This window comes from Aythya fuligula, chromosome 19, assembly GCF_009819795.1.
Source record: "Aythya fuligula isolate bAytFul2 chromosome 19, bAytFul2.pri, whole genome shotgun sequence".
NCBI lineage: Eukaryota > Metazoa > Chordata > Aves > Anseriformes > Anatidae > Aythya > Aythya fuligula.
This window is the reverse complement of record NC_045577.1, coordinates 2,580,001-2,603,230: the sequence shown is the minus strand read 5'-3', so window position 1 is coordinate 2,603,230 and position 23,230 is coordinate 2,580,001. Positions and strand designations below refer to the sequence as shown.

The following is a 23,230-nucleotide window of genomic DNA, read 5'->3' as shown; positions in this document are numbered from 1 at the left end:
GACAGCGAGCACGATCCTGGCTGCCAGTGCAGTGGGACTGCGGGCAGACCCTGCTGCAGCACAGCCCCCGTTGAGACCAAGCCCCCTCCATGAGCACGGAGCAGAAAGCGGCTGCCTCTCTCCACCCAGGACACCCGGGAGCCAGGGCAGCAGCAAGCAGAGGGGCACAGTGGATGCATAAAGGATCAACACGCTGCCCCATAACAGAGGCAGCCACCACAGCCCCCGAGAAGCCTTCACAGCAAATAAACCCTGCAGTGAAGCACACCCCATGGTGCAGGGACTGGTCCCACGGTGCCACACCAGTGACACAAATGCCCCCCCCCCCAATCTGCAGCTCTCCAGCCCCCAGCTTCAGCCTCTCCAGGGCTCGCACCGGTGCCTCTGTGCCCCGCAGATCCCGTTGGGATCGGATCCCAAGGCTGTGGCGAGGTGCCCAGCCGGCACGGGACGGGCGGCGCACAGACAGTGCTCCTGGAGGAGGCTGCAAAACCAGACACGAGAAAAGCCACGTACGTCTGAGGCACGGCCGCGATGCTCCTAAACAGCTTCTCCAGGTACCACCACACGTGTCTTCTCGGTTCGCCTTTTTCTTCTGAAATAAGCCATGGTGACGGGAGGCAGCGGGTGGAAAAGCCGCGTCTGCTCTTGCACGTCTGCTTCGCTCGCAGGCCCCCTCGCTTGTGCAGGGTATTTTCGCGTGAGCCCTTCCATATGGCCTCTCATCCATCACTGCTCCTTGCCAGAGTGCCCTTACATGGGCAAGGCGGAGGAAGCAGAGCTTCTGGCCAGGAGGAAATCCTGTATTCCCCTAAGTGACAGCCTAGCTCCTTGTACAAACATTTACCCATGTTTCCCATGAGGTAGGAAAGTAAAATTTAGGCTATGTGTACCTTAAGTGCCAGAAATGTGTATTTGTTCTCCAAACAGTCCTTTAAGTGCTTTTATGGTTAACCCCTTGCTTTCCGACAGCTTCCAGGACGATTGTCCCCTTCCAACGAGGACCAGCAGAGAGCACACGGGCACTTACACCCATACCTGTACACTCAGGTGACCGAGCAGATGGAGTTTCTCTCCACCAGCTCCCAAGTCACCCCTAGATTTGCAGAGCAAGGGGACAACAGAGGCGTCAACCCATTTTAATGGGGCCGGCCCAGCTGACATCCTCTTGAACACAAACGTTAGGCAGAAGGCACATTTAACGTGCTACACATCTTTGCCTCTCAGCTCTACCCGGCTCTCACATCACATCCCTCGCACACACCTCTGGTGCTGGGTCTGCTCGTCTGCCACCACCCCACAGCCACACAGAGCGGGGCCAGGAACCCATACAGGGGTCCTAGTGTGTAGCCTCAGCTGGACAGAGGGGGAGGAGGCGAGGAGGAAGGTCTCGCTCCGGCACGGGCGATCACCCAGCGCAGCGATGCGAGCCCCCAGCCCCAGGGGGAAGCCAAGCAGCAGAGCAGTTAACGGGCCCCAGGACCACCCAGCAGGCGGGATGGTGCTTGTTGCTCCAGCACGTTTCTCTTTGCACTGTTTACAGGGAAGGTTTCTTTCTCCTTCAGCACTGAAAGCCTACGTTAGAGATCCAGACTGCACCGAGCCTGGGAAACGGGCAGCTGCAGGAAACTGCCGAGTCCTGCGGGCTCGAGGCAGCTCGTTTGGTACCTCTGGAAGGGCAGCAAAGGGCCGTGCCCAGCAAGAAGGCGAGAGGAGCCACGGAAAGCAATGGCATTTCAACCTCTTCAGAGCCAGAGGGGGTTAGAAACACATGGAGCTGCGTAATCATAATTAAAAACCCGAGCTCTTCTATTCAGCTTGAAAAAGGCAGAGGGGAGGACCTTTGGACGAGGATTTTGTTGTGTTAGATGAGGATAAATTCCACCGAGCAGTGTTGCAGAACAAGTAGAAAGGAGCAACAGCTCTGCTGTCTGAGCTCGTGGCTGTCCCGGGTCGTTGGCCCCCAGCAGCCACCTCCCCTGACTGCTCTCTGCGCACCCACGGACACCTTCGGGAACCTCATCGAGCACATCACGTCTGCAAACACACTGAGTACAGGTGCAAAATGAAGAAACAGGTTTAGGTGAAGGTACCACAGCCCCATGGCTGCCCCGGCACGCCCAAGGCCCCCAGCAGACAGACAGACGGACATCCAAGTGGTGTTTGGGGAGTTGGGTGGTCCCAGTCCTGAGGCTCTGCAGTGCCTGGGCTGCATCGGACACCTCTGCGGAGAGGACGGCAGGGGGAGAAGTGTTGGGGGGCTCACCCCCAGCAACTCAAGGACTTTGCCGATTACCCAGCCAGCAGCAATGTTCTGAAGTTAGAGAGTTCACTGACTACCCTGCTCCGTCTGTTTCTGTCTAGTCCTTCAGGAATAAAAGATGGTCTGCCCAAATCAGAGGGAGATGTCAACATTAAAACAAAACAAACAAAAAAACAACACCAGAGTCGTCCAGCCCTGGGCACAAACCCAGCCAAGGTCCTTGTCTGCCAAGAGCAAACCGATGCACACACTTGATTTGCTCGGGGAAGCTGACATTGGCTGAGCGTGACAGTCAGAAGAGCCACACCAGTAAATGCAATCAGACTGATGAGAATAACGGAGTTATTGGGAAAAGCTGGGAGACTCCAGCAACAAGCACACATCCCCTTGTAAGACAAGTGTCTGCCCCTGCCTGGGCACAAGACAAGCTCCTCCAGGGCACACTGGGGGGTCCTGCACCCCGTAACTTGGCCAAGGACCACATGGGGCCAGAGCATGGCCAGGATGCGACCCTTCTGCAGGCATCGGCCCGGGCTCAGTTCAGGGCTTAGCCGAGGCAGCTCCCCCAAATCTGTGCCCAGCCTGCAGCACCTTGGGGCTCCTCCATGAGGGGCAGCAGTGATGGGGGGCTCCAGGCCTCCCACTGCCCCCTTCCTGGTGCGACAGCACCCAGAGGGGGGATGTGGGGTGGGGGCTGAAAGCGTCCCGCACAAACTTTCATGGGATCACAGTGGGGAGGGGGCCTGCCGGAGCCCTGAGGTGTCCCAGCGCTGCCCCCTTCTCTTTCCCTTCACCTTTTCCTTCCCCTCTCCCTTCCCTTTTTCTACCCCTTCCTTTCCCCTTCCCCTTATTCCTTCTGCTCTCCATTCTCTTTCTCTTCCCCTTCCTTTTTCCTTTCTCTTCCCCTTCATTTTCCCTTTCTCTTCCCATTTCCCTTCCCCTTCCTTTTCTCTTTTCCTTCCCCTTCCCCTGTCCCATCCCATCCCTTCCCCATCCCCTCCCGACCCCGCCGCCCCCGGCCCCACCTGTGGGCGCTGCCATCGTCGTAGAGGAAGGTGCTGTTGGTGTAGCACTCGGAGCACCCCGCAGCCCCTCCGGCCGCCCTCCCCTCCGCCGGCCGGTAGCTGCCGGGCAGGCTCCGCTCCTCTCCCGCGAGCGGCATGGGCGCAGCGGCTCGGAGCAGGGCATGGGAGCCCCGCGCTGCCCACGGCACGGCCGCAGGCACCGGCGCGCTCCCGGTGCCGCTCCCGGTGCCGCTCCCGGTGCCGCTCCCGGTGCCGCTCCCGGTGCCCGCCGCCCATCACGGCGAGCCCCGCCGCCGCCGCAGCCCGCGGGAGCTCCGCATCTCGGCCCGGGGGCTTCGGGGCCGGGAGGGATGGGAGGGAGAAAAAAAAAAAAAAAAAAAAAAAAAAAAAAAAAAAAAGGAGGAGGCGGCCGGGGGGCGGGAGCGGCCCGGGGGGGGGGCTTGTTTGAAGCGTGGGGGCTCGGCTCGGCTCGGCACGGATCGGTTTGGCACTGCTCTGCTCTGCTCGGCACGGATCAGCTCGGTTCTGCTTTGGCACGGCTCGGCTCGGCTCGGCACGCCTCCCCCGGTGCTGCCCGCCGAGGCTGGCTATGGCACGGCTCAGCACGGCTCGGCACGGCTGCACCGCGCCGCCACCTGCCGGCCGCGCCCGGGGGGTGTTTGGGGGCTGCGTGATTTTTTTTTTATTTTATTTATTTATGTATTTTTATGGTTCGTTGTCTTTTTTATTATTTTGGCCCCGAGAGCCGCGTCAATATTTGTGCTGCGCGCTGGAAGCACGCGGCCGGCCCCGGCCCGCTGCGGAACGGCCGAGCCGTGCTGAGCGGCCGGGCACTGATCTCCACGGGGGGGCCCCGCTGCAATAACACGGAGCCGCCCCCGGGCCGAGAAGGGCCTGGAAACGAGCCGGGAGCCACCGGGAAAGGGTTAAAGGGAGCCCGGAGAGCCTTCTGTCCCTTGGGTGTTCAGTCCTGTGTGATTCTGTGCCGCGCGTGATGCGGTGCCACGCACCGTGCCGTGGCCAAGCCAGCCCCCGTGGGCAGGGGAGCAGCTCTGCCCCAGCCCAGGCACACTCAGCAGTGTTGGTTTCTTGCTTTATTCCTCTCCCAGGGCCCATGATGTAGTGCAGGTGTTGGGGTGCTCGCTGTGGGACCAACCAAACTGCGGAGGTGACCAGGTGCCCAAAACCAAGCATCGTTTATTCCAAAATAAACCCTCGCAAAGAAAAACTCCTTCTCTCTCCATGCTCCTCTTCCCGCACTCACCCCAAATGCCAACAGCCAGATAGATCACACCCAGGGGAGGGTGACACCAGCCAGGAGCACGCCGTGCTCCGAGGGGTGGCAGCCACCAGCTGGTGATGTGGCAGCACACGGAGCCCCCACGCTGCAGCCCCCAGCTCCAGGTGAGCCCGCTCAGATGCTTCGGGGTTTACACATCTCGCCAGGCCCGGAGACTTTGTTTCTCTTGCAGCATGCCTTCCTCCTCCTCTCGCTCCATATGGGCTCTCCTACACTAGGAGGCATTTGAGAGAAAAGCAATTAATGCTGCCTGTGCGATCCTTCCATGTGATGCTTCCCGGCCCATCATGCTTTTAAGAAGGAAAGTTATTCTTCATTCACTAATTGCCTCGCATTATCGGGTGCAAAATGTTAACGTGCAGCTCTGCGAGGAGAGGGGGTGGGTGGCACAGCGGCGTATTGACATGCGAGGTGATAACACAGGCGTGGAGGAGGAATTATTTAAAACGCTACGGTGGGGGTGGGGATTGTAAGGGAAAAGAAGTGGAAAAAAATGAACGAGAAAGAGCCAGAAGAGGAAACCCATCCCCACCTGAGTGCTGCAGCCCAAGCAGCAAGGCAGGTCCAGAGCCACGTCTGCAAGGAGCTGTGTCCATGAGTGGAGGCCACGTGCTGCAGGGACACCACTGCCACCACCGCCTGTCCCTGGGGGGCACCTGGCTGCTTGGGGTGCCCCCGGCCCCAGCACTGCCCCCAGTACCACCACTCCGGGCTCCTCCTGCTGACAGGGTGAAAGGGGAGCCTCCAGAACAAATCATTTCTCAGCCTGGAGTTAAAGGAATAAAACCAAAATACTGTCCCCATTGTTTCCAAATAACGAGTTTAAAGGAAGAAAACCCTTCTGGGAGCTCATTCGGTCAGCACCAAGCACCCACCTGCACAGCCTGAAGGGAGAGGGGGAGAGAAGGACTTCGTGCTTCCAGCCTGAGCCATGGCAGAGGCAGCAGCCTGGGTGCTGAGCACAGGATGTCCGGACGAGATGTGGGCAGCAGGGACAGCCAGGCTGGTGGTGGGAGTGGAAGAGGACATCCTGCCCTGGCCTGAAGCTGTCTGTGAGCTCCAGGAGTCACATCTCGGCGGTGTCTGGGCACACAGAGTAAGCAAACAGCTAGCAGGAAGCTCTCCTTGCTCAGGCACGGATTGCTTTCAGCTCTAAGGTTTCCCCAATTTGCCTGGACATTTTAATTACAGTCTGCACAACGAATGGCAGCCGTCCCAACAAACAGGCACCAGCTGCCCCCAATCCGTGCTCCTGGGCTTGGGGATGCTGTGGCCACTGCATGGAAACCCCAGCCCAGTGGGCACAGGGACCCCTTTGCTCTCCGTGTTTTTGGCTCTCTGCTCCCCAGTTCTCAGCAGTGCCACACAGATGCTGCCCTTCCCCTCCACCAGCACTTCTCTGAGGTTAATGGCAGTAAGATTCACTTATCTTTGGAAACGTGTTCAGCTCCCAGCTCGCAGTGCCCTGGGATCAAGCTTGCACCTTCCCAGCAGCCGTGGGTAACGCCACCACTGCTCATTAAAGGCCCCTCCACGGCATCCCCTCCCCAAAGCACAGGGGGGCACAGGGGGGCACAGCCCCCCGGTCTGGCTGCCCAGGGAGGGGCCCGGCTCTGGCGCTTTGTGTCTGGAGGAGCAATAAATAAGTCTGTGGGAGGCGGCGGCGGGGATGAGTCAGAGGCACGAAGGAGAGAAAGTCATTTTCTGAAGAATGAATTAACGAAGTCCGGCATGCCTCGGTGCTCCGGAGCCAAATAAATATCTTGTCAGAGGGTGTCCTGATGTGCCCAAACTTCCTGATAACCCACACCCGGAGGGCACTTGGCCACGGCTGGGGGGCTGCAGCTCCATCCCCATCCCTGGGGCACCCCCATTTCCACACAGCAGGCACCGTCCAGCACCATGCAGGTACTGCAGGATACAAAAAGGAAGCACTGGGGCATGGCCTGAGTGCCAGGAGCCTGCATTCAGCCCCCTCACTTTGCATTTTTGGGTACGGCACATGAAATGAAGGAAGACCCCGACGCTGCCAGCACTGCTGCAGCTGCAGAGCATCCGCGCAGACACGGACCACGCAGCCCAGCTTGTTCCTCACTGCAAACACTGTCAGAGCGTGGGCCGAACTCAGTCAAAGCCAAGCTTCATTCAAGGCTCCAAATGTTTCAGATGTTTCACATCTCATACAAATTTCACATGAAACCTGGATTCGCCAGGGACGAATTCAGCGCGTCTCTGACTTCAGGGAATGGAAGGGGAAGGTGTAACTTGCGTGGCGTGCTGTGAAAATCAGCAACAAGTGGAAAACTTCTGGTCTACAGCAAAATAGGTGACTTTTCTGACAAGTTGACATCTTGGCAGAAAGACAACCATCGCAGCCAAGGGGCTGGGAGCCCTGCAGCCCCCAGCTCGACATTTTTCATAAGCTAATGCTCTCTCGATCCAGCTTAGATTTAGCTCCGTGTTTCTGATGCCGACTGTAGCACTTAGAGAATGCACAGAGGGTTTTGAGCTGTCTTTATCAAAGAATATAGTGGTAGCTGGCTGTCAAAGCTGTCATTAAACTCGAAAAGTAATAATCAAACATACACATACAAAAAGATGGAGCTCTGTAATTCCAAGACTGATGTATGCAAAGAAAGAATGAATGCTAGGAACTTGGCTATAAAACATGTTTTTAATGCAGACAACTGAGCCATTGCATAGGAAAAAAGACACCCTCATTTGTACACCAGGAGCGGCCGATCTATTTGTCTAATATGTCAGCACTCTGGTTTGTTGTTTTGTTTTTAAGTTTTCTACCTCCATTTAACACCCTAAGGAACATTAAATATCAAAAAACAAATGAAATGCACGCTAAGAGTATTTCTATAAACCTTCTCTTCCATCACCTCCCAAGCTTCATGGAGAATTTAAGGTAAAGCATTGCTTGCAGGATCTGAATCATATCTTTAAGCAAAAACATTGCTATTAGGTGACTAAGACCAAAACAATTGTCTTCTGTTATTTATTGCAACTGATGCTGTTATTAGAAACCAGACATGTCCCTTTCCAGCCCCTTGCGTTATCTGCTCTGCGTGCACTGGTGAAACACAGCAAAAGGCAAAAAATTTGGCTGGGCACCAGCTCAGGGGAATGGTCCCAGCAAGGGGAACGTGTCCTGCCACGGGTACCCCAAACTGCTGTCTCTGGGAGCTCAGCATCACCCTGAGCAAGGGCTGCATCCTTCTCTCTCCTTGCCACAAACACACACGCTCCCAGCTCCTTTTTGCATTACACATGGAAGCTTTGTATTTTTCCCCCTTTATTCTATTAATTTTAGTCCAAGAGGAACTGGTGCCACCTGCAGCACATGGGATGTTAACCTGGGTGCCAGAAAGCAGAAGGAAACCCTGGCTCAGCAGCGAGCAGAGGACAGGCTCAGGCAGCTCCTGGCAGCCCCTCCAGGCACAGACATCCTTGTCCCCTCTCCCCTGCACCAGAGCAGGGGGAAGACAGGGCAGAAACTTCTGGTTCCCTGTGAAATTGTGGAAGGAGGCTTGAAAGAACAGCCTGCCTACACATGGCTCACACACACAGGATCTGGCACGCCTCTGGAGCCAGATCAGCCGAACGGAGGGCTTAAAGCCTGCCTGTATGAATCAAATTGGTTTTTGGGACGGTTTTGGGTGGATGGCAGGCGGGATGATGGCTCTGCAGGGAAGGGCAGCACATGGCACAGAGTGACTACATGAGGACATGTGACAGATAGAGCCTGGGTTCTCATATTTGAACAAATGTGTGTCTGAAATCCAGTTTTCATTGATTTTCCCCCAAAAAATCTCTGTCTGCCCTCCCTCGCCTGCACCATCACTCGAGAACTGTGCGTCATCCAAAGCCTTCGCATGCTCAAGAAGCAGACTCAGGCAGAGAAGCAGCAAAACGGGCTTTGCTCCCCCTTCCCAAATGTTCAAGCACCAGGAGGGAAGCCAGGAGACTCAGAAAGGCGTTTCAGGAATCTGTGGGCATGGCTGCTCCCTGCAGCACGTCACACCGGGTGCCCTGCAGTGGGACAAGGGACGGGCACACGCTGGGCTCTGACCTCCCGTATTTCGGGAGCCCGTGGTCCTGTCCTCTCAAACATCAAACCCAAATCCCAGCCATCCTTTGCTCTAAATGCTTGCCATTCAGATAGGTCAAGTTGTCTACAGTGCTGTCAGCGCATCCCTGCTCCTGTTATGAGGTTCCCTTGGATATAAAATAAGGAAAATGTGAAAATCTCTTACAAGAAACAAGCTACAACCCCGTGCCTCAGGAAAACCCATTTTTCTGGTCATTTCCCTAATTTACACCCACAAGATTTCCTAGGGTTTAAGTGAAGATGCAGGAACAAAACATTTTACCCAGACCAACCTGAGCTCAGCCCCTGCAGGGATCCTGAATTCCCACTTATGCAAGCTCATGAATCTCACAGGGAGCAAGGTTTTCCCTGAACATGGTTGACTTCAGCAACCTGGAAAGCAAGATAGGCTGATAAAGAAACCACTGTGTATTAAAACACCATATGTTACACTTGCCCAAACCCTGGGTTTCTAAAGGCGTGTTGATTTTTCCCCAGCAAACCCTGCAAAGCTGACAGCCCTTGTGGCACCCATACCAGTTATGGGACCCCCAGAGCTCACCGCTGGTCCTCAGGCCTCTCCCAGTGTGACCCCACCAGGCTCTGTGGATAAAATTTATCAGCTGAACCTCATGGAACAGCTTTGGTTGGATAATGTAAATATATGTCTATTTTGTATGCATATATTTTGTATGCATATGAGAACGTGACTATGTGAAATTACTGCTGCCACCACAAAGCCATGCAAAAGCAATGACTTCAGATGTACTGCAAGCATCACGCTGCGTGAAATTGCAACAGGGCTGATACACATGTGGGTCTCATTGTTATTTTAGAAACGCACAATTGGGAAGGCCAATATTTTTCATGGAAGCGGTTTCAAATACTAGTATTATTTACTTATTAAACAGTTTAGCTGGAGACAGAGCATCTTCAAAGGAGGATTTTTTTTTTCTCAGAATGTGTATCTGGGGCTACAGTGCTATATTATTATACATGAAAAATATTTCCCTATTAGCTTTTTATTTCAGAGAACACATTTAACTGACACTTCCCCTGCTGACAGCTTGCCAAGCTTCAAAGCACAACTTCTCAGAGGACTGCCGTGATTTCGAGGCTCGTCCAGACAAAGCTGTAGCCCAGCTGACATACAGCCTACATGAAAGGAGGTTTCCCAGTTTTTGGAGATCCTAAAGCTCTGGTTGGGGCACACGTGCTGCGTTTGGGCTGTTCTTCAGAGGGGCACGGTGCACCTCCCTGCTATGGCTGCATCAGCTGCCCAAGAAGACGAGATTTTCCTTGCCCACAGAGAGAAAATTTTGCTGCCAGGAGTAGCTGGAGGGGTGGAGGGGTCACCCAAGCAAGAAGTCCAAGCTCTTCTCCCTCTCCTGGGGACATTCAGCTGGTGCTGGCTCCCCCAGGGATGTTTTAGGGATGGTGTGAAGGTCAGAGCAGCAAACCCTGGGTATCGCAAAGCACATGGCCGCAGACAACCACAGCGGCAGCACACCCTCCTTCCACCCCTTCAACCTGGGATTCACAAACAGAAACACACCCTTGCCTGTGCGAAATCTCTTTAAATTTAAAAAATAATGATCTTTCCACTCCAGAAAGAGACTGCCACCTGCCTGCTCCCCCCCAGCCCTCCCCAGGCAGCTGCTGGGGACCCTCCCGCCCCTTGCACCCCTCGATGCTCTGCAGGCGTTAGGCCTCGCAGAGCTGCTGCCAAAATCAGCTCCCCCCGCTGACACCTCTGTCCTGTTTGTGGTGTCTTTGGCACCTTCCACACCAGCACTTCCAGTCCCCCGCCTCTCCCCAGCCCAGTAAGCCCCAGTGCAGGCCGTGGCCGAGCCAACGTCAACACACAGAGGCTGCGGCACGGCCGAGGCCACCACCCGAGGTCCCTCTGGGGGTGGTCATCGCAGCTCTGTACTGGGATGTGCAGCCAACACCAGAGCACAAATACCTTTAGTCAGGTGAACCAGGGGTGAAATATGGGTGGGCAGAGAGCAAAGGAAAAGACAACGCAGTCATCTTGCTAGGGTTCACGCTCCCACTCTGGTAAATGGGTGCTGGAGGAGGCAGGAGGGTGGGGGACACCAAAACATCCCCAGTCTGCAAGCCATGGGCCCCCAAGATGCATCCCCAGCTGCAAACCATCAGCTCCTCGTGCACAGCTCCTGCTTCGTGCCTTGCTCCATGGGACCCACTGAAAAACGCCGGCATCAAATGATGCCCTGCTTTTCCCTGACTCACAAGAACCCCAGCACAGGGAAAATCCCTTTCCCCCACCCCTCTCAGCCTGCCCCCAGGACACTGCAGAGCCTGGCCCAGCAGCACCCAAACCCCAAAGTGCCCAGGGCATCTCCTATGCCCACAGGGAGCCCTTCCAGATGCCTGCACGGTCACCCCACCACCAACAGGGTGCTCCCAGCTCCAGGATAGACCGACCTCATCCTACAGCAGCTTTGTGTGCCAAACCTCTGCCTGGGGAGGGGCAGAGCACCCAGAACAGGGGTGAGGAACCAACAGGAACACAGCCCAGCTGTGAAAAACAAAAACCCAGGCAAACAGCAACCAACTGCCAGACCTAACACAGCTCAACGCAGCCAAGGGACTTGTTTTTTTCCAAGGTGGCCCCAGCAGTGGCTTCAGTTTGTTACTCCTCAGACTTTACCGCAAGCCCCACTTAAAGGCTGGGAGTTAATAAAGGCAACAGCTCGGGCTTCGCTTGCTTTGTGCTTCATGCAGCTGCAACACGATCGCCCCCAGGATCATCTTTCCTCCCCGCAGGCAGGCGAGGTGGAAGCCGCCGTGTGCGGGTTCGGGCGGTAACTCAATCCTGCAGCCCCAGATACGCGCTGCTGCCGGGGAGAAGCTGCCTCCGAGGGGAACGCGGAGCCCACCGCACGCAGGGCTCCCCACAGCCATGCAGGTGAGTGCTGGGGCTTGGGCACAGCCTCGCTGCAAGGCATCTACTGGGTGCCTGCTCTGGGCTCCCTCCTCTCCATGAGGTTGGGCTTGCAGCTGCTGTTTGTGTTAGGGGAAGGGGAGCAGCAAAAACACAGTCTTGTGCCTATATGGCTGTGCACGATGGCACGAGGCTGAGCTGGAGCCTGGCAGTGCAGGGGTCTCAGCAAAACCCCTCCTTGGGGTTAGTGAGAGGGGGCTCAGCTGAACCAGCAGCACCCAAGGAGCAGGAGGGTCGGGGGTCGGTCCTGGGCAGAGATGGGCTCAGTCCTGCTCCATCACTACGGGGCCACAGATTCCCCTTTCCCCTCTTGCCCTGCCAGGTCTCACAAGGTGCTGTCAGACCAAGCGCCAAGGCTCTCATCTGAGGATGTATACTGTCCTTACAGGTCCTCACTAGGAGCTCAGGCCTTCAGTAACAGGCTAAAACCACCCAGAAAGCATTAGAGCAGTCAGTTACTCCTTGGTATTTCCCCAGGTGGATGTGCAGAGATGAGCCATTTAAGCTACAGCATGTTAATGTTCTCAGCTTGAGATCTCACTGCACCACAAGTAGGGCTGGTCGGGTTTTTAGGAGGTAAAAAGCCTTACACTTAGTACATGTACAAATCTAAATGTCACGGTTCCATTTTGCCTCAATGTACTATAAAATGTATTCTAACGGCGTTATAAAATAAAAGCCTTTCCAGTCTAGTAGCAAGAGCATTCAGTGCCTGTGTCTTTTCTTCCCCAGCTGACTCTCTGCAGGCTCCGGACTCACCAGTGGTGCTTCATTCTGTTTAACGTCTTGCTTTTCCACATGCTGCTTTTCGGAGCAGATTTACTGGAGGAATACTTCCTGCGGTCATTACCTCTCTCTTACACTGATGCAAAGACTCTCGAAATCAGGGAGAAAGCCAGGAAGCTGGATATGGACCCTCTGAAGGCCAATCTCTCCAAATCCTACACCATCAGCAGCACAGCAGCATGCTCAGACCAAGAAATATTTTTGCTGGTTCTTGTCTGCAGCGGCCCAGAAAACAGGACGAGGCGCAACGTGATCAGGCAGACATGGGGCAACGTGACAGACACCAGAGGTTACGCTGTCCTTACCTTGTTTGCTTTAGGAAAGCCGGCTTCAGTAGCAGCCCAGCTGGAGATCGATGAAGAGTCTCAAAAGCACAGAGACATTATTGAAGGCAGCTTCATCGATTCGCCCGAGGCACAGACGCAGAAGATGTTGATGATTGTGGAGTGGACAGTAACTTTCTGCCCTCACGCGAGGTATATTCTTAAAACAGACGAAGAAATGTTTGTCGGTATTCCAAGTCTGGCTGGATACCTGCTCAGCTTAACACAGCTGGAGGACGTCTACACCGGGAGGGTCATTCATCAAAGAGTGCCTGACAGAGCCCCTCAAAGCCCTGGCTTTGTTCCCATCCATCGATACTCAGAGGAGTTTTACCCAGATTACTGCGACGGGAGAGCATTTGTCATGTCCCAGGACGTTGTTCGGAAGGTGTACGTGGCCGCCAAGGAGGTGCCGGTTTCACTGCCCCCTGATATCTTTGTCGGAATCTGCGCTAAGAAAGCTGGCATCACTCCCATTCACAGCTCTCGCTTTTCTGGGGAAAAGCACATCAGCTACAATCGATGCTGCTATAAATTCATTTTTACCTCTTCCAATGTGAAAGAGGATGAGTTATTTAAAGACTGGAAGGAAACAAACGATGGGGAAGATTGCTCACTACTGGAAACATACTACAGCCTGGTGTCCTGCAAGGTTTTGACCTATATTGATAAATTCAAACAGTTTAACTTGGATAGAATAAAAAATGAGGCTCTTCACTTCGCTGATTAAAATTTAACTTTTGTGAAGGAGGCCTGCATTTTCTTCCACCAGCCATTTTCCCCTGTACATAGTCAGTAATAATTTCCTCTTCAAGCTAGCTTTTTTCTCTTCAACAGCAAATGAGTTCTCAAATGCTGTAGCGTTACAGTAGCAGAATTGTTTGTTTTCTACTTACACCTGTACATACCAGTACATGCATGTAAGTAAAGAGTATTCCAAGAAATGTGGTCTGTAGTGTATTTTCCAGATATTTGAAGGTCTCTACTTGAACCCACAACTCTTCCTGTATTTTGATCAGATTCAAGCGAGTTAAGCATCACCTGTTTCCACACTATTTTGTAACAAAGGGGAATTTCTTCACCCAAGGTAAGGGGGCTATTTCTGAACAGCCTGTTTTGCAGTACCAGTGACACCGCAGAACATCTTAGAGAGGCAACAGACATTGAATTGTCATGGGAATTGCTAAAGTAAACAGCCCAGGGAGGTTCCGGACCAGAAATCTGACTTACCTGTGAATTCAATGCTGTACTTGTCACACACAGCATCAGAAAGACACTGGCACAACCATCTCCATGCTGTGAAGTTGTGCTGGAGAATGGGGTCAGCCACGAAGTCAGAACAAATCCACCAGTGGGCTGGTGACACCACGCTCATTAAAAATGTAAAAACTCCCTAAATTAGGAACAAGTCAGAGAGCACAACCCCACCCATGCCTGCATCCTCCAGATTAACTCTTCCATAGCAGCTCCTTCAGAAGCCAGAAGATTAGCTGGACAGATGTGCTAGAATTGTGACAGACACACACGGAAAGAGGCACACACTTACCTTTGAGGATCCCATCTGCTCTTTCTGGTGTGACGGAAAGAATCAGAGGTGGGCCCCAAAACTCCACGGTTCTTAAGTATCAAGTTATGCTGCTTGTTAACCAGGGTCAACTGATTAGTGCATTTTTTGTTGTTGGTGGTGTTTTTTTGTTCGATTTTAAATCAAATTCACCCAGTTTACCACATTACCTCAATCCTCATTCTCCATCATTCCATTTCTGCTTTTGCCTTAATTATCCCCCCCATCGTGTTACGCAGAGGGACATGCAATTGAGTTTTCCTTTGTGTACAAGATACACCACTGACACCATGTAAACCATATGGCTATGGACGGAATGTATTCACATATAATGAATACACGTGGATAACAAGGGGTAAGAGTCTGAGCTCAACAAAAAGTGCACGTGCATCCATAAAAATCCCCTTGTTTGGCACCTCTGTGTATTTTAAAATATTTTATTTGGCACATGTACCATGCAAAACAGATGTTAAAGACTTGGCACACAGTAGCTTTTGTAAGCAACTACTGAAAACACGCACAGAAGAGACTCATGAACTGCAGAAAAGGCTTATATTGGTTTCTTTTGCTGAGATTTTAGCATACAGCTCATACAGAGCTACCTGCACACAAAGCCACCCAAAAATAACCAAGCTGAACTGCCCAATAAAAGTGCAAACCAAGGATTTCTATATCCTTTCCATTTCCTTTTTAGCACTTTCAAGTTTTTCTGGATGCTGAGATTCATTGAATTTCTCTGCTCCCTTAGTTCACAAATGAGACACTGCATACTGCCTTTTCCACTAGCAGATGTTTATTATGCACATTTAGAATGAAAGTGTGAGCAGCAGTATAACGTTGGATGACAACTTTTTGTATATATTAGGTCACAAGCAACAAAGCAGATCACCTGCATTCAGATAGTTTATTAAACATCAACAGATTTTCTCCAACTACCCTGCTTCTCTGAGCCCACTTCAATTCCTTGCCAGCAATTTTTTTGTGGGCAATACTATCACCTCTGCTGCATCCCGAAGCTACTACAAGCAATAAAGGGGTCACTGCATGACTAAATCATCCCATTTCACTTGGCAGAGCAGGGACACAGGGCAAGTACTTCCCATAGAGGCATACCCGACTTAACACACTACTAAAGCAAGCCCCAAAGTAGTGAATTCATGTTTTATTATGCTCCCCGCAACTTATCCCCAGATTTGTGTCTTACATTCTCAGCAAAAACAATATAAACCTTTTGTATAAAGTACACTGTGGTCTTTGTTTACAGACCAGCACATCACAGGTCAGTAAAGTGACCAGTGGTCCAGCTAGTCCTGTACCTCACCCACGTGCTAGCTGAGCATCTTCAGAGAAGACAAAGCCTCATGAGGTACTACATTTATAGCCTCCTAATTCAGTTCATGCCTTTAAACATGAAAGCTTTAATGTTCTTACCCCTTTTATTCCAACTCAGGTAAATAAAATTGGTACTTTTTTTTTTTTATATAACACTTAAATTAAAAAATCATCTTTGATAAAAAAGTGCAAACTGTTTAAGATTTGGTTCTGAAATAGATTTGTAGCTCATGCTCCTTTGGCAGCTCAGTTTACTTGCTGAAAAGTGACAGCTAATGACACAAAGCTCCCAATTTGGTTTTATAAACTAGAGTTTGCTTTCACTTGTTTTTAAAAGGGCTAAGTGTTTTTTCTGTTTGTTTGTTTTTTTTGTAATCCTCAGTATAAAATGTAAACAATATTTAGGACTTATTCAAACAAGACTTAAATCCAGCAAGTTGATGAGAGAAGAGAAGCCAGTTTGTACTCCCTCATGTGGACAGAATATTACTAGCTTTTTCTTACCACCTGAGCTTCTGGCAGACCTAAATCTAGCTAAAGTGTTTTCTATGCAAGGACCAACTTCAGCAGATAGAAAAAAGTAATAATAAAATTTTTAAAAAAGAGAAACCATGGCAGCATTGGAGGTTACAAACCTCAAGGTTTTTTTGGCTTTTTTTTTTTTTTAATTCGACTGTGATCTACTGAGAAAACATGATAGGAACTCCAAACCCAATAACAGTTTTTAAGTAAACACTGATAATTTCTGCAAAATAAAACAGCCAGCAGTTGATAGAATGCTTGCCTTGTTTACTTGTCTCAGGACAGTACACAGAGAATTTCTGCCATGAGATTCTGTGGAAAATTACACTGTGCCCTACAGGTTTTGATTTGCTCTCATGACTCTCATTTCAAACAGAGTCAAAGTGCTTTGTGTTCCTTTAAAGAGACAATCTAAGATGACTCCCGTGTGGAGAGCCTTTACATCTTACATCTTAACATCGATTTCAGTAACATGGTTTGTAAGAAGGGGAACCAAGACATCAGTGATATTATTCTGCTCCTTCCACAGCTGTAGTAGAAACTGCCTTAGCATAATAGGGGCCTTCACGCAAGTAAGCCCTAAGCCTCAAGTAATTCTGATTTCCAAAGATTTCCGCAATTGTTTTGGAGTTTACAAGGGCCTTAACCAGTTCATACTTGGCATCTTTCGAAGCTTTATCAGGTTCCACAGATCTGTCTACGATGTATTCCACAAACCCTGGACTGTTCAGCATCAACTTCTGCGCCCATGGTTGATTTGCAATAGCCTATATGCAAAGACAAAAAGAGGGGGAAGAACACCTCATTTTAGAAAGCACCCAAAAACCTGTTACACAGAAGGCTGTTAAGCTAAAAGTCAAAGAACAGAAAAAAAATGAAGTGGGATATTCATTCTACACAGTAATTCTGCAGTATTTATCACTGGAAACCAAGCACAGTGCAGTGTTTCTCTTTAATGTTTTAAGTAAATTATCAAAGCAGTGACCTACAGTATAGCACTTATTAAAGTTTATAAGAAAATTAGCACTGCACACACGACCCATTATTTAAATGGTGAATGCAAATGACATTATTTCTGGCTGCTTCAGGACTTCAAAAAGACCAAACAAAACACAACAAACAAACAAAAAAATACACAACATGTGACCGCCACTGAAAAATGCGAGGCTGAGTACAATACAATTCACTATCTGATCCTTAAAAGCAAAGAAACTTACAGTAAATACTCTTAAAGCCCCACAGTGGAGATCAGGGAACGGCTGAGTACTGATACTCCTGAAGAGTTCCAGTGGCTGGCTAGACAAGGATGTGAACCATGATTCAGTCATTCTTAGAAGGTCTTCTGTCTGCTGCTCTGGCTACATACATCAGAAAAACGTGCAGAAAAGAAAGAGTTTAGTTAGGATTATAAACAAATTTCAAGTTTTGAGTACATGTTCAAAAGTTTAAGAAGTTATTTAAAACAAACCACCATCAAAATAAACTGAAATACTTTATGTTTTCAACATATTTTCATGAATGAAGAAATAGCTATCTACATTTCATTTAGCTTGGATGACAGAATTAAATTGATTGATTTTAATATATAAGAGAAGTGCTGTGCTGGAGTACAGTAATGTAAGATAAGAACTGCTCACTTAGAGCTGCATTATTAAAGCTAGGTCACTGAATCTAAAGAACAGTCAGAGCAGTCTGCCTTTAAAGCACGAGAATATTAAGCTATTTACTCTCATTACTTTGCTAACAATGTCTTGACCTCAAGTTTTATAAATATATTTCATAACACGTGGTCTCTTACAAACTCAAACTTTAGGCAAACAAACAAACCAGGGAACTTCAAGACAGTGAAGTTAGTGACTCACAGTATTAGAAAGCTGCCACTACTACCTAAGCTAAATGCTGCAGAAAGCTTTCACACGGTTAACGAGATACACAATTCTTTTATTCTTACAGATTTTAAAAACAAAAAACAAAAACAAACATACAGGCAAGTAAAGAAGAGATGAAATGGCATCCAAACATCGAAGTCGTAGCTCTGTAGGGGCATTCTTTGCCTGGTGCCCTATTTTGTTTAACAAATTTTGAAATCTGCTTCCTTTGGGGAAAAGAAAAAATAAACAAAACAGTTCTAAGTAACTCAGATATACTTTAGAAAAAAGTACATTATATCAGTCACTCTATACTACATTAACTGGTAGAAAGAGTATATAAAGGTTGTACATAAAACCTGAGAAAGGATTGCTTTTGATCCACTACAATAAAAAGATTAAGATTCTCTTTACTTCATACAGACCTACAGTAGATGAATACAAAGCTTTATGGTCATTCTCTAGACTATCCAAAGACCGTCAGAAAGGGAGTTATTTGTCACAGATAATTGAGTCATCTTGGGAAGTACACACCCTAGTATATTTGTGATTACATATGTCCAATCCCATTCTGCAAAGCTGCAATAGTTATATGCTCACACATTTTCACTTAAAAGTTTTTCACTTTGGACAATCAGAAAAACCAAACAATAAAAAAAAAAAAAAAATCACCTACTTTGAGTCCTCTGAACCATTTTATATTAAGAAAATAAATGCAGCCTGTAAGGAATGTGCCATTACACTTCTAACCCTGTGAAAAGGCCATGCCAAAAGTAGAAACAAAGGAAGCTAAAATTACAAGACTACTGATGATTCATACGATGCACTTCACTGGAAAGGAGTAACTTGAATCGCACTTGTGATACCAGAATTCTCCCTGCTAGGCATGAAGACTGCCATGCCTGGCAAGACTATTAGAAGACATCTTATCTGCTATACCACAGCTATCCGAAGAGACCCCCTTGATTATTAGACAAATGTTTTTCAGTTCTTTTCTCTATTACACCATTATCAGCTTATTCTTGTATGATACACTGAGACTATTTTGTTAAAAAAATAATAAAAAATCATACTAACTAGTTTTCTGTAAAACCTGTTTGCCTTCTACAGTTGATCCCAGGATTCCCAATGTGTCCACAGCCACTCCAATCATGGTTGGATCGTGACTCTCTGCCATTTCAAAGACTTTTTCCATAAAGACAGGGTATCGTTCGCAGATCTGCTGTGGGCTATCTACAACAGCCAGATTCCCAAAAAATTTAACGAAACCTGATAGAACAAGAGAAAACAAAAGTCTTCAGAGTGGAGTAACAACAATGTAAGAATGTCAAAATTAACTATACATGAACATGAGACATATTCACTTATAATTGTATTTAATTGTTAATTGATTCACTATTAAATGCTATTAACACTGTGAAAGGAACTAAGGAACAAGCCAAAAGAAGCTTAAGACTACAAAAGACAGCATCACAACTTGGACATAGTCTTTGCACAGTCCAGGTGAGTACAGTTTTTCTATGACAAGATGTATTCATCTTTTAACAGCTACTAAATTCACGATGCAACTTCTGTCTTCTTAAAAAACCTCTACAAGAAGACAAACCTCAAACCTCTGGTACAGTCTCTTCAGATCTTACCTTTGCTATCCACTCTAAATGAATGATTCATGTATTAGACTGTCCTGCAGCACGCTGTGCATGCCCAACATGTGTTCTACTACTCAAACATTCATGAGCCTCCAGAACAGGCTTGGTAGTCCTCCCCGTTTAACATACTAATGAATACAAGCAATAACTAATGGAAATAAGAAACGCATGATGTAACCTGGTAAGTAGAAGCTTGAGAAAGGATCAGACTCTGCACCGATGATGATGTTTGAAATTTTATCAATAACTCCTTGTTGAGCAAGGTACTGACGTCCATGCGGAGTATGGGCCAGCGAGGTCACCATCTCTATGCATGTAGCTCTGAAACAGACAAAAAATTCGTTTGGCCTCCTTCAGACAGATTTTTGAAGTACAGAGAGATTAAGAAAACATACGAAGCTTTTCTACCCTTATGAAAAAACAACCAACCAAAGAACAAAAACAAAACCACAGCTGGTAAGTACTCGTCCAAGCTCTCTCTGCTTTCTGATGATATACCTGAAGACAGACAACTTTCCAGGAGTATTTACATTGCAACCCAACATTACAACTACCACAGCATATCACAGAAATTTCATCCTGGTTCTCAAACTTAAAGGGTCTAATGAGAAACGAACACAACTGTGTTTAAAGAGAGTTATTTAAAATAAGACCAAACATCGCTGTTTAGCAATTAGGGAAATATCAAACTCGCTGTAACATACCTGACCAGTACATCATCTCCAGTCAGCTCTCCAATTAAGTCCGATATCAATCCACTGTTTGCACAGTAACTGAGTGAGTCTGCTGACACTGAAGAAATCTCAACAATTAACTAAATAAAAGCACAGGGGGGAAAAAAAGACTGGTTTATAAAAACATTGTAATGGTAACAATTCACAATAACGACCAAATACATCTTATAACACAAATTATTTAAATACTAAATTATGAAAAAATGAAATTCCTTATCTAAATGTTTGTATGAAACAGGCTCATATAGCATTCCGAGTTGACATTTGATTCTATTCAAACTGTCTTCAAGAGATCGTCACTGCTATGTTCATTAAGCTCTAGAACAGCTGAACTGTATTATTTCTCTTTTGTCATACATATCTAGATCAACATGCTTAGTATCTTGTCTCTTCCCCCTTCTGAGCTTTCAACAGCTCTTTACCTCCACTGGTAATGAGATCACAGATGGTATTTTACCCTCACTTTCAGAGAGGCAAGCATTTAATTGCATCGTTAGTCATTCTGTGTCGCCCCTCCGATGTTCTAAGCACTACAAGTTACAAAATAAAAGATGTAAACAGTTCTTCACACCCTCCTACCATAAACTGAGAAAGAGAAGTTCTGACATTACTTGAGGACCAACAGTGCAGTACCCTTCCTGCTCCCTTCTAGTCTCGACAAAGCACAAACATGAAGAAAACTTTGTGAAGCAGTTAAAAAGTGATGAATGCTAAGTTAAAAGCATGTTGCGAAAGCCAGACTAATTCAGAACCACAGTCAAAGAGAACTTTTTTGAATGACAACTTCATTCAAAAGGACAACGTCGATCTCATTCCTACCTCATACACTCTGTATCGAACAACATCATTCGTTGCCATGACATTTTTCAAGTCGCTCAACAAACTGCTCACAAATAAAGCCTCTAAGCCCTCTTGTGTCTGCGCTATTCTTGAGAGAGATTTGATGGCCTGTAAACAAAAACAGTAGCTTACTATAAGAATAACACAAAGGGAAGAAAATCCAGAACGATCAGACAGTTTAAGTGTTCTTTTGAAGATACTAAATCATGTTAAACATCTACAATTTTAGTTTTCATTCACTTTTCAATGAAAGTTATCGTATTGCTGACAAGGGCTAGTTATGGTAACTGTGATACAAGCCTCTGGCATCAGATGCAGACCTGTAAGTTCATCTTTGCATCAACAGCTACTGGAAGATAACAGGATTGAGTAAAGTTTTTTAAATCACATTTAAGAAACTCCTGGGCTTAAGCCACCCACATGATTACAACATCTTCCAAGCCACATGATCTCTCCTTTTAAAGGAGAGCAAAGGCTGCTATTTCAATAACAGTAGAAAAAGCATCCTATGCCCTGTCTACATTCATTTGTAAAGGAAGAAAAAAAAAGAAAGCAATGCTTACCTCTTTAGCCACTGCTATTTTCTCTCCACCAATGCAATTTATTATTTGCCGTAACAGCTCAGGACTGTTGAGAATTTCTCTAACAGCATCCGAATTTTCAACAATCCTCCCAATCTAAGGGCAATATTAAGCAACAATGTTGAATTATACCAAAACAAAGTTTTTCCACACAGACATGCCAGCACTAGAATAGCTACCCGGTCAGATGGAATCACCATTTTTGGAAACACCCAGAACTCAGCTGGACAACACCCTGAGCAGCCTGCTGTAAGCTGAGGGCTGGACCTGAAACCACTAGAGCTCCATCCCAAACCACACGGTTACACACTTCTGCTCTTTCAACACAACACAACAAATATGAACTCAGTTAAGCCTTTTCCTCCCTTCCTCCCCAGTGTTTTCTGATGCTGTTCCAAGCATCCTGAATATTAAAACGTTGCTACATTTAGTTCCTACAGCACCTGCTTAGAATGCGTAACCCAGAACACATGACAGCCCACAACAAACAGAAGATTCAGTTACAAGTTACTTCCGTCAAGACACTGCTTCAAATATTACGTTTAATACATATACCGTGAAGCATTATATACTGACATAATGCACAGTAACTATCCAAAACCATGTATAAGAGCACAAGCCCCCAGACAACACACGACGTAGTGTTTTAGTCACAATTTAGGCCACAAAATACCAGTAACAGATTGGGACAAACCTAGCCTGGCCCACGATGCCACTCTGTCCCACCCTGGAGCAAAACCTGTACCTGAGATATGGTGAGAATTTTCACGGAGTCGTCGGGGTGGAAAAGCCCTTTCTGCAGCTCTTCTTTCAGGTTCTGGATCACGTAGAGCGGGTCCAGGGCCTGCAGGAGCCTCTCCAGGATGGAAACACACGTAGAAACCTGCTCCCTGGGCGGGACAGAGAGAGCCACGAGGCCTTCAGCACCACCTCCTCGTCCGTGCCACCGCGGAGGAGGCCAGGGAAGGGGACAGCGGGCAGCAAGAGGCGCTGAGGGAGCAGGGGAAGGGGGGACAGGGGAGGCAGCAGGGCATGACAGCAACAGGCCTAGGCCGGGCCGCTCACCGATCATTGACGCTGAGGAGGCCGAAGAGCGCTCCCAGGTGGTCGTCGCTGAGGCGGGCGCGCAGGGCGGCGGGCGGCACGGCCTGCAGGGCCAAACGCAGGGCTCTCAGCTCCTCCAGAGGCGCCCCCCGCCTCGCCGCCCGCTCCAGCAGCTCCGCCACCGCCTCCGCCATCTTGGCCGCGCCGCCCCGGGGCCCGCCACAGCCGCCTCCCCTAGCAACCGCGCGCCGTTGCTAAGGGCTTCTCTCGCGTCCGCCGCCGCCGGAAACAAAATGGCGGCCGCCACCCGCCCCGCGGCCATTGGGCGGCTG

The 23,230-nt window shown here is 48.8% G+C and overlaps 2 protein-coding genes across 2 annotated transcripts; one reads left to right on the top strand and one right to left on the bottom strand.

The window, feature by feature from the left end:
• Nucleotides 1-11,613: 11,613 nt before the first annotated feature.
• LOC116497003 (putative UDP-GlcNAc:betaGal beta-1,3-N-acetylglucosaminyltransferase LOC100288842) lies at nt 11,614-13,570 on the top strand. The gene is made up of 2 exons (XM_032200496.1): nt 11,614-11,619; nt 12,388-13,570. The coding sequence occupies exons 1-2, from the start codon at nt 11,614-11,616 to the stop codon at nt 13,492-13,494; spliced, it is 1,113 nt and encodes a 370-aa protein (XP_032056387.1). The 3' UTR covers nt 13,495-13,570.
• Nucleotides 13,571-15,103: 1,533 nt separating this feature from the next.
• PSMD5 (proteasome 26S subunit, non-ATPase 5) lies at nt 15,104-23,123 on the bottom strand. Its single transcript, XM_032200312.1, has 10 exons — nt 22,920-23,123; nt 22,600-22,744; nt 21,837-21,950; nt 21,253-21,381; nt 20,404-20,513; nt 19,878-20,020; nt 19,128-19,319; nt 18,168-18,277; nt 17,400-17,540; nt 15,104-16,949 (listed from the first exon to the last, which is right to left on the bottom strand). Exons 1-10 carry the CDS (start codon nt 23,090-23,092, stop codon nt 16,692-16,694), a joined length of 1,515 nt encoding a protein of 504 aa, XP_032056203.1. The 5' UTR covers nt 23,093-23,123; the 3' UTR covers nt 15,104-16,691.
• Between the last annotated feature and the right edge of the window lie 107 nt (nt 23,124-23,230).

Excerpts from the sequence above, each read along its gene's own strand:
- PSMD5 (XM_032200312.1), bottom strand. The coding sequence starts at position 23,092 with ATGGCGGAGGCGGTGGCGGAGCTGCTGGAGCGGGCGGCGAGGCGGGGG. Across the intron at positions 21,382-21,836 it reads AAATAGCAGTGGCTAAAGAG|GCCATCAAATCTCTCTCAAG; the intron begins GTAAGCATTGCT and ends TTTTGTTTACAG. Across the intron at positions 19,320-19,877 it reads CTCAAGCTTCTACTTACCAG|GTTTCGTTAAATTTTTTGGG; the intron begins GTTACATCATGC and ends TTGTTCTATCAG.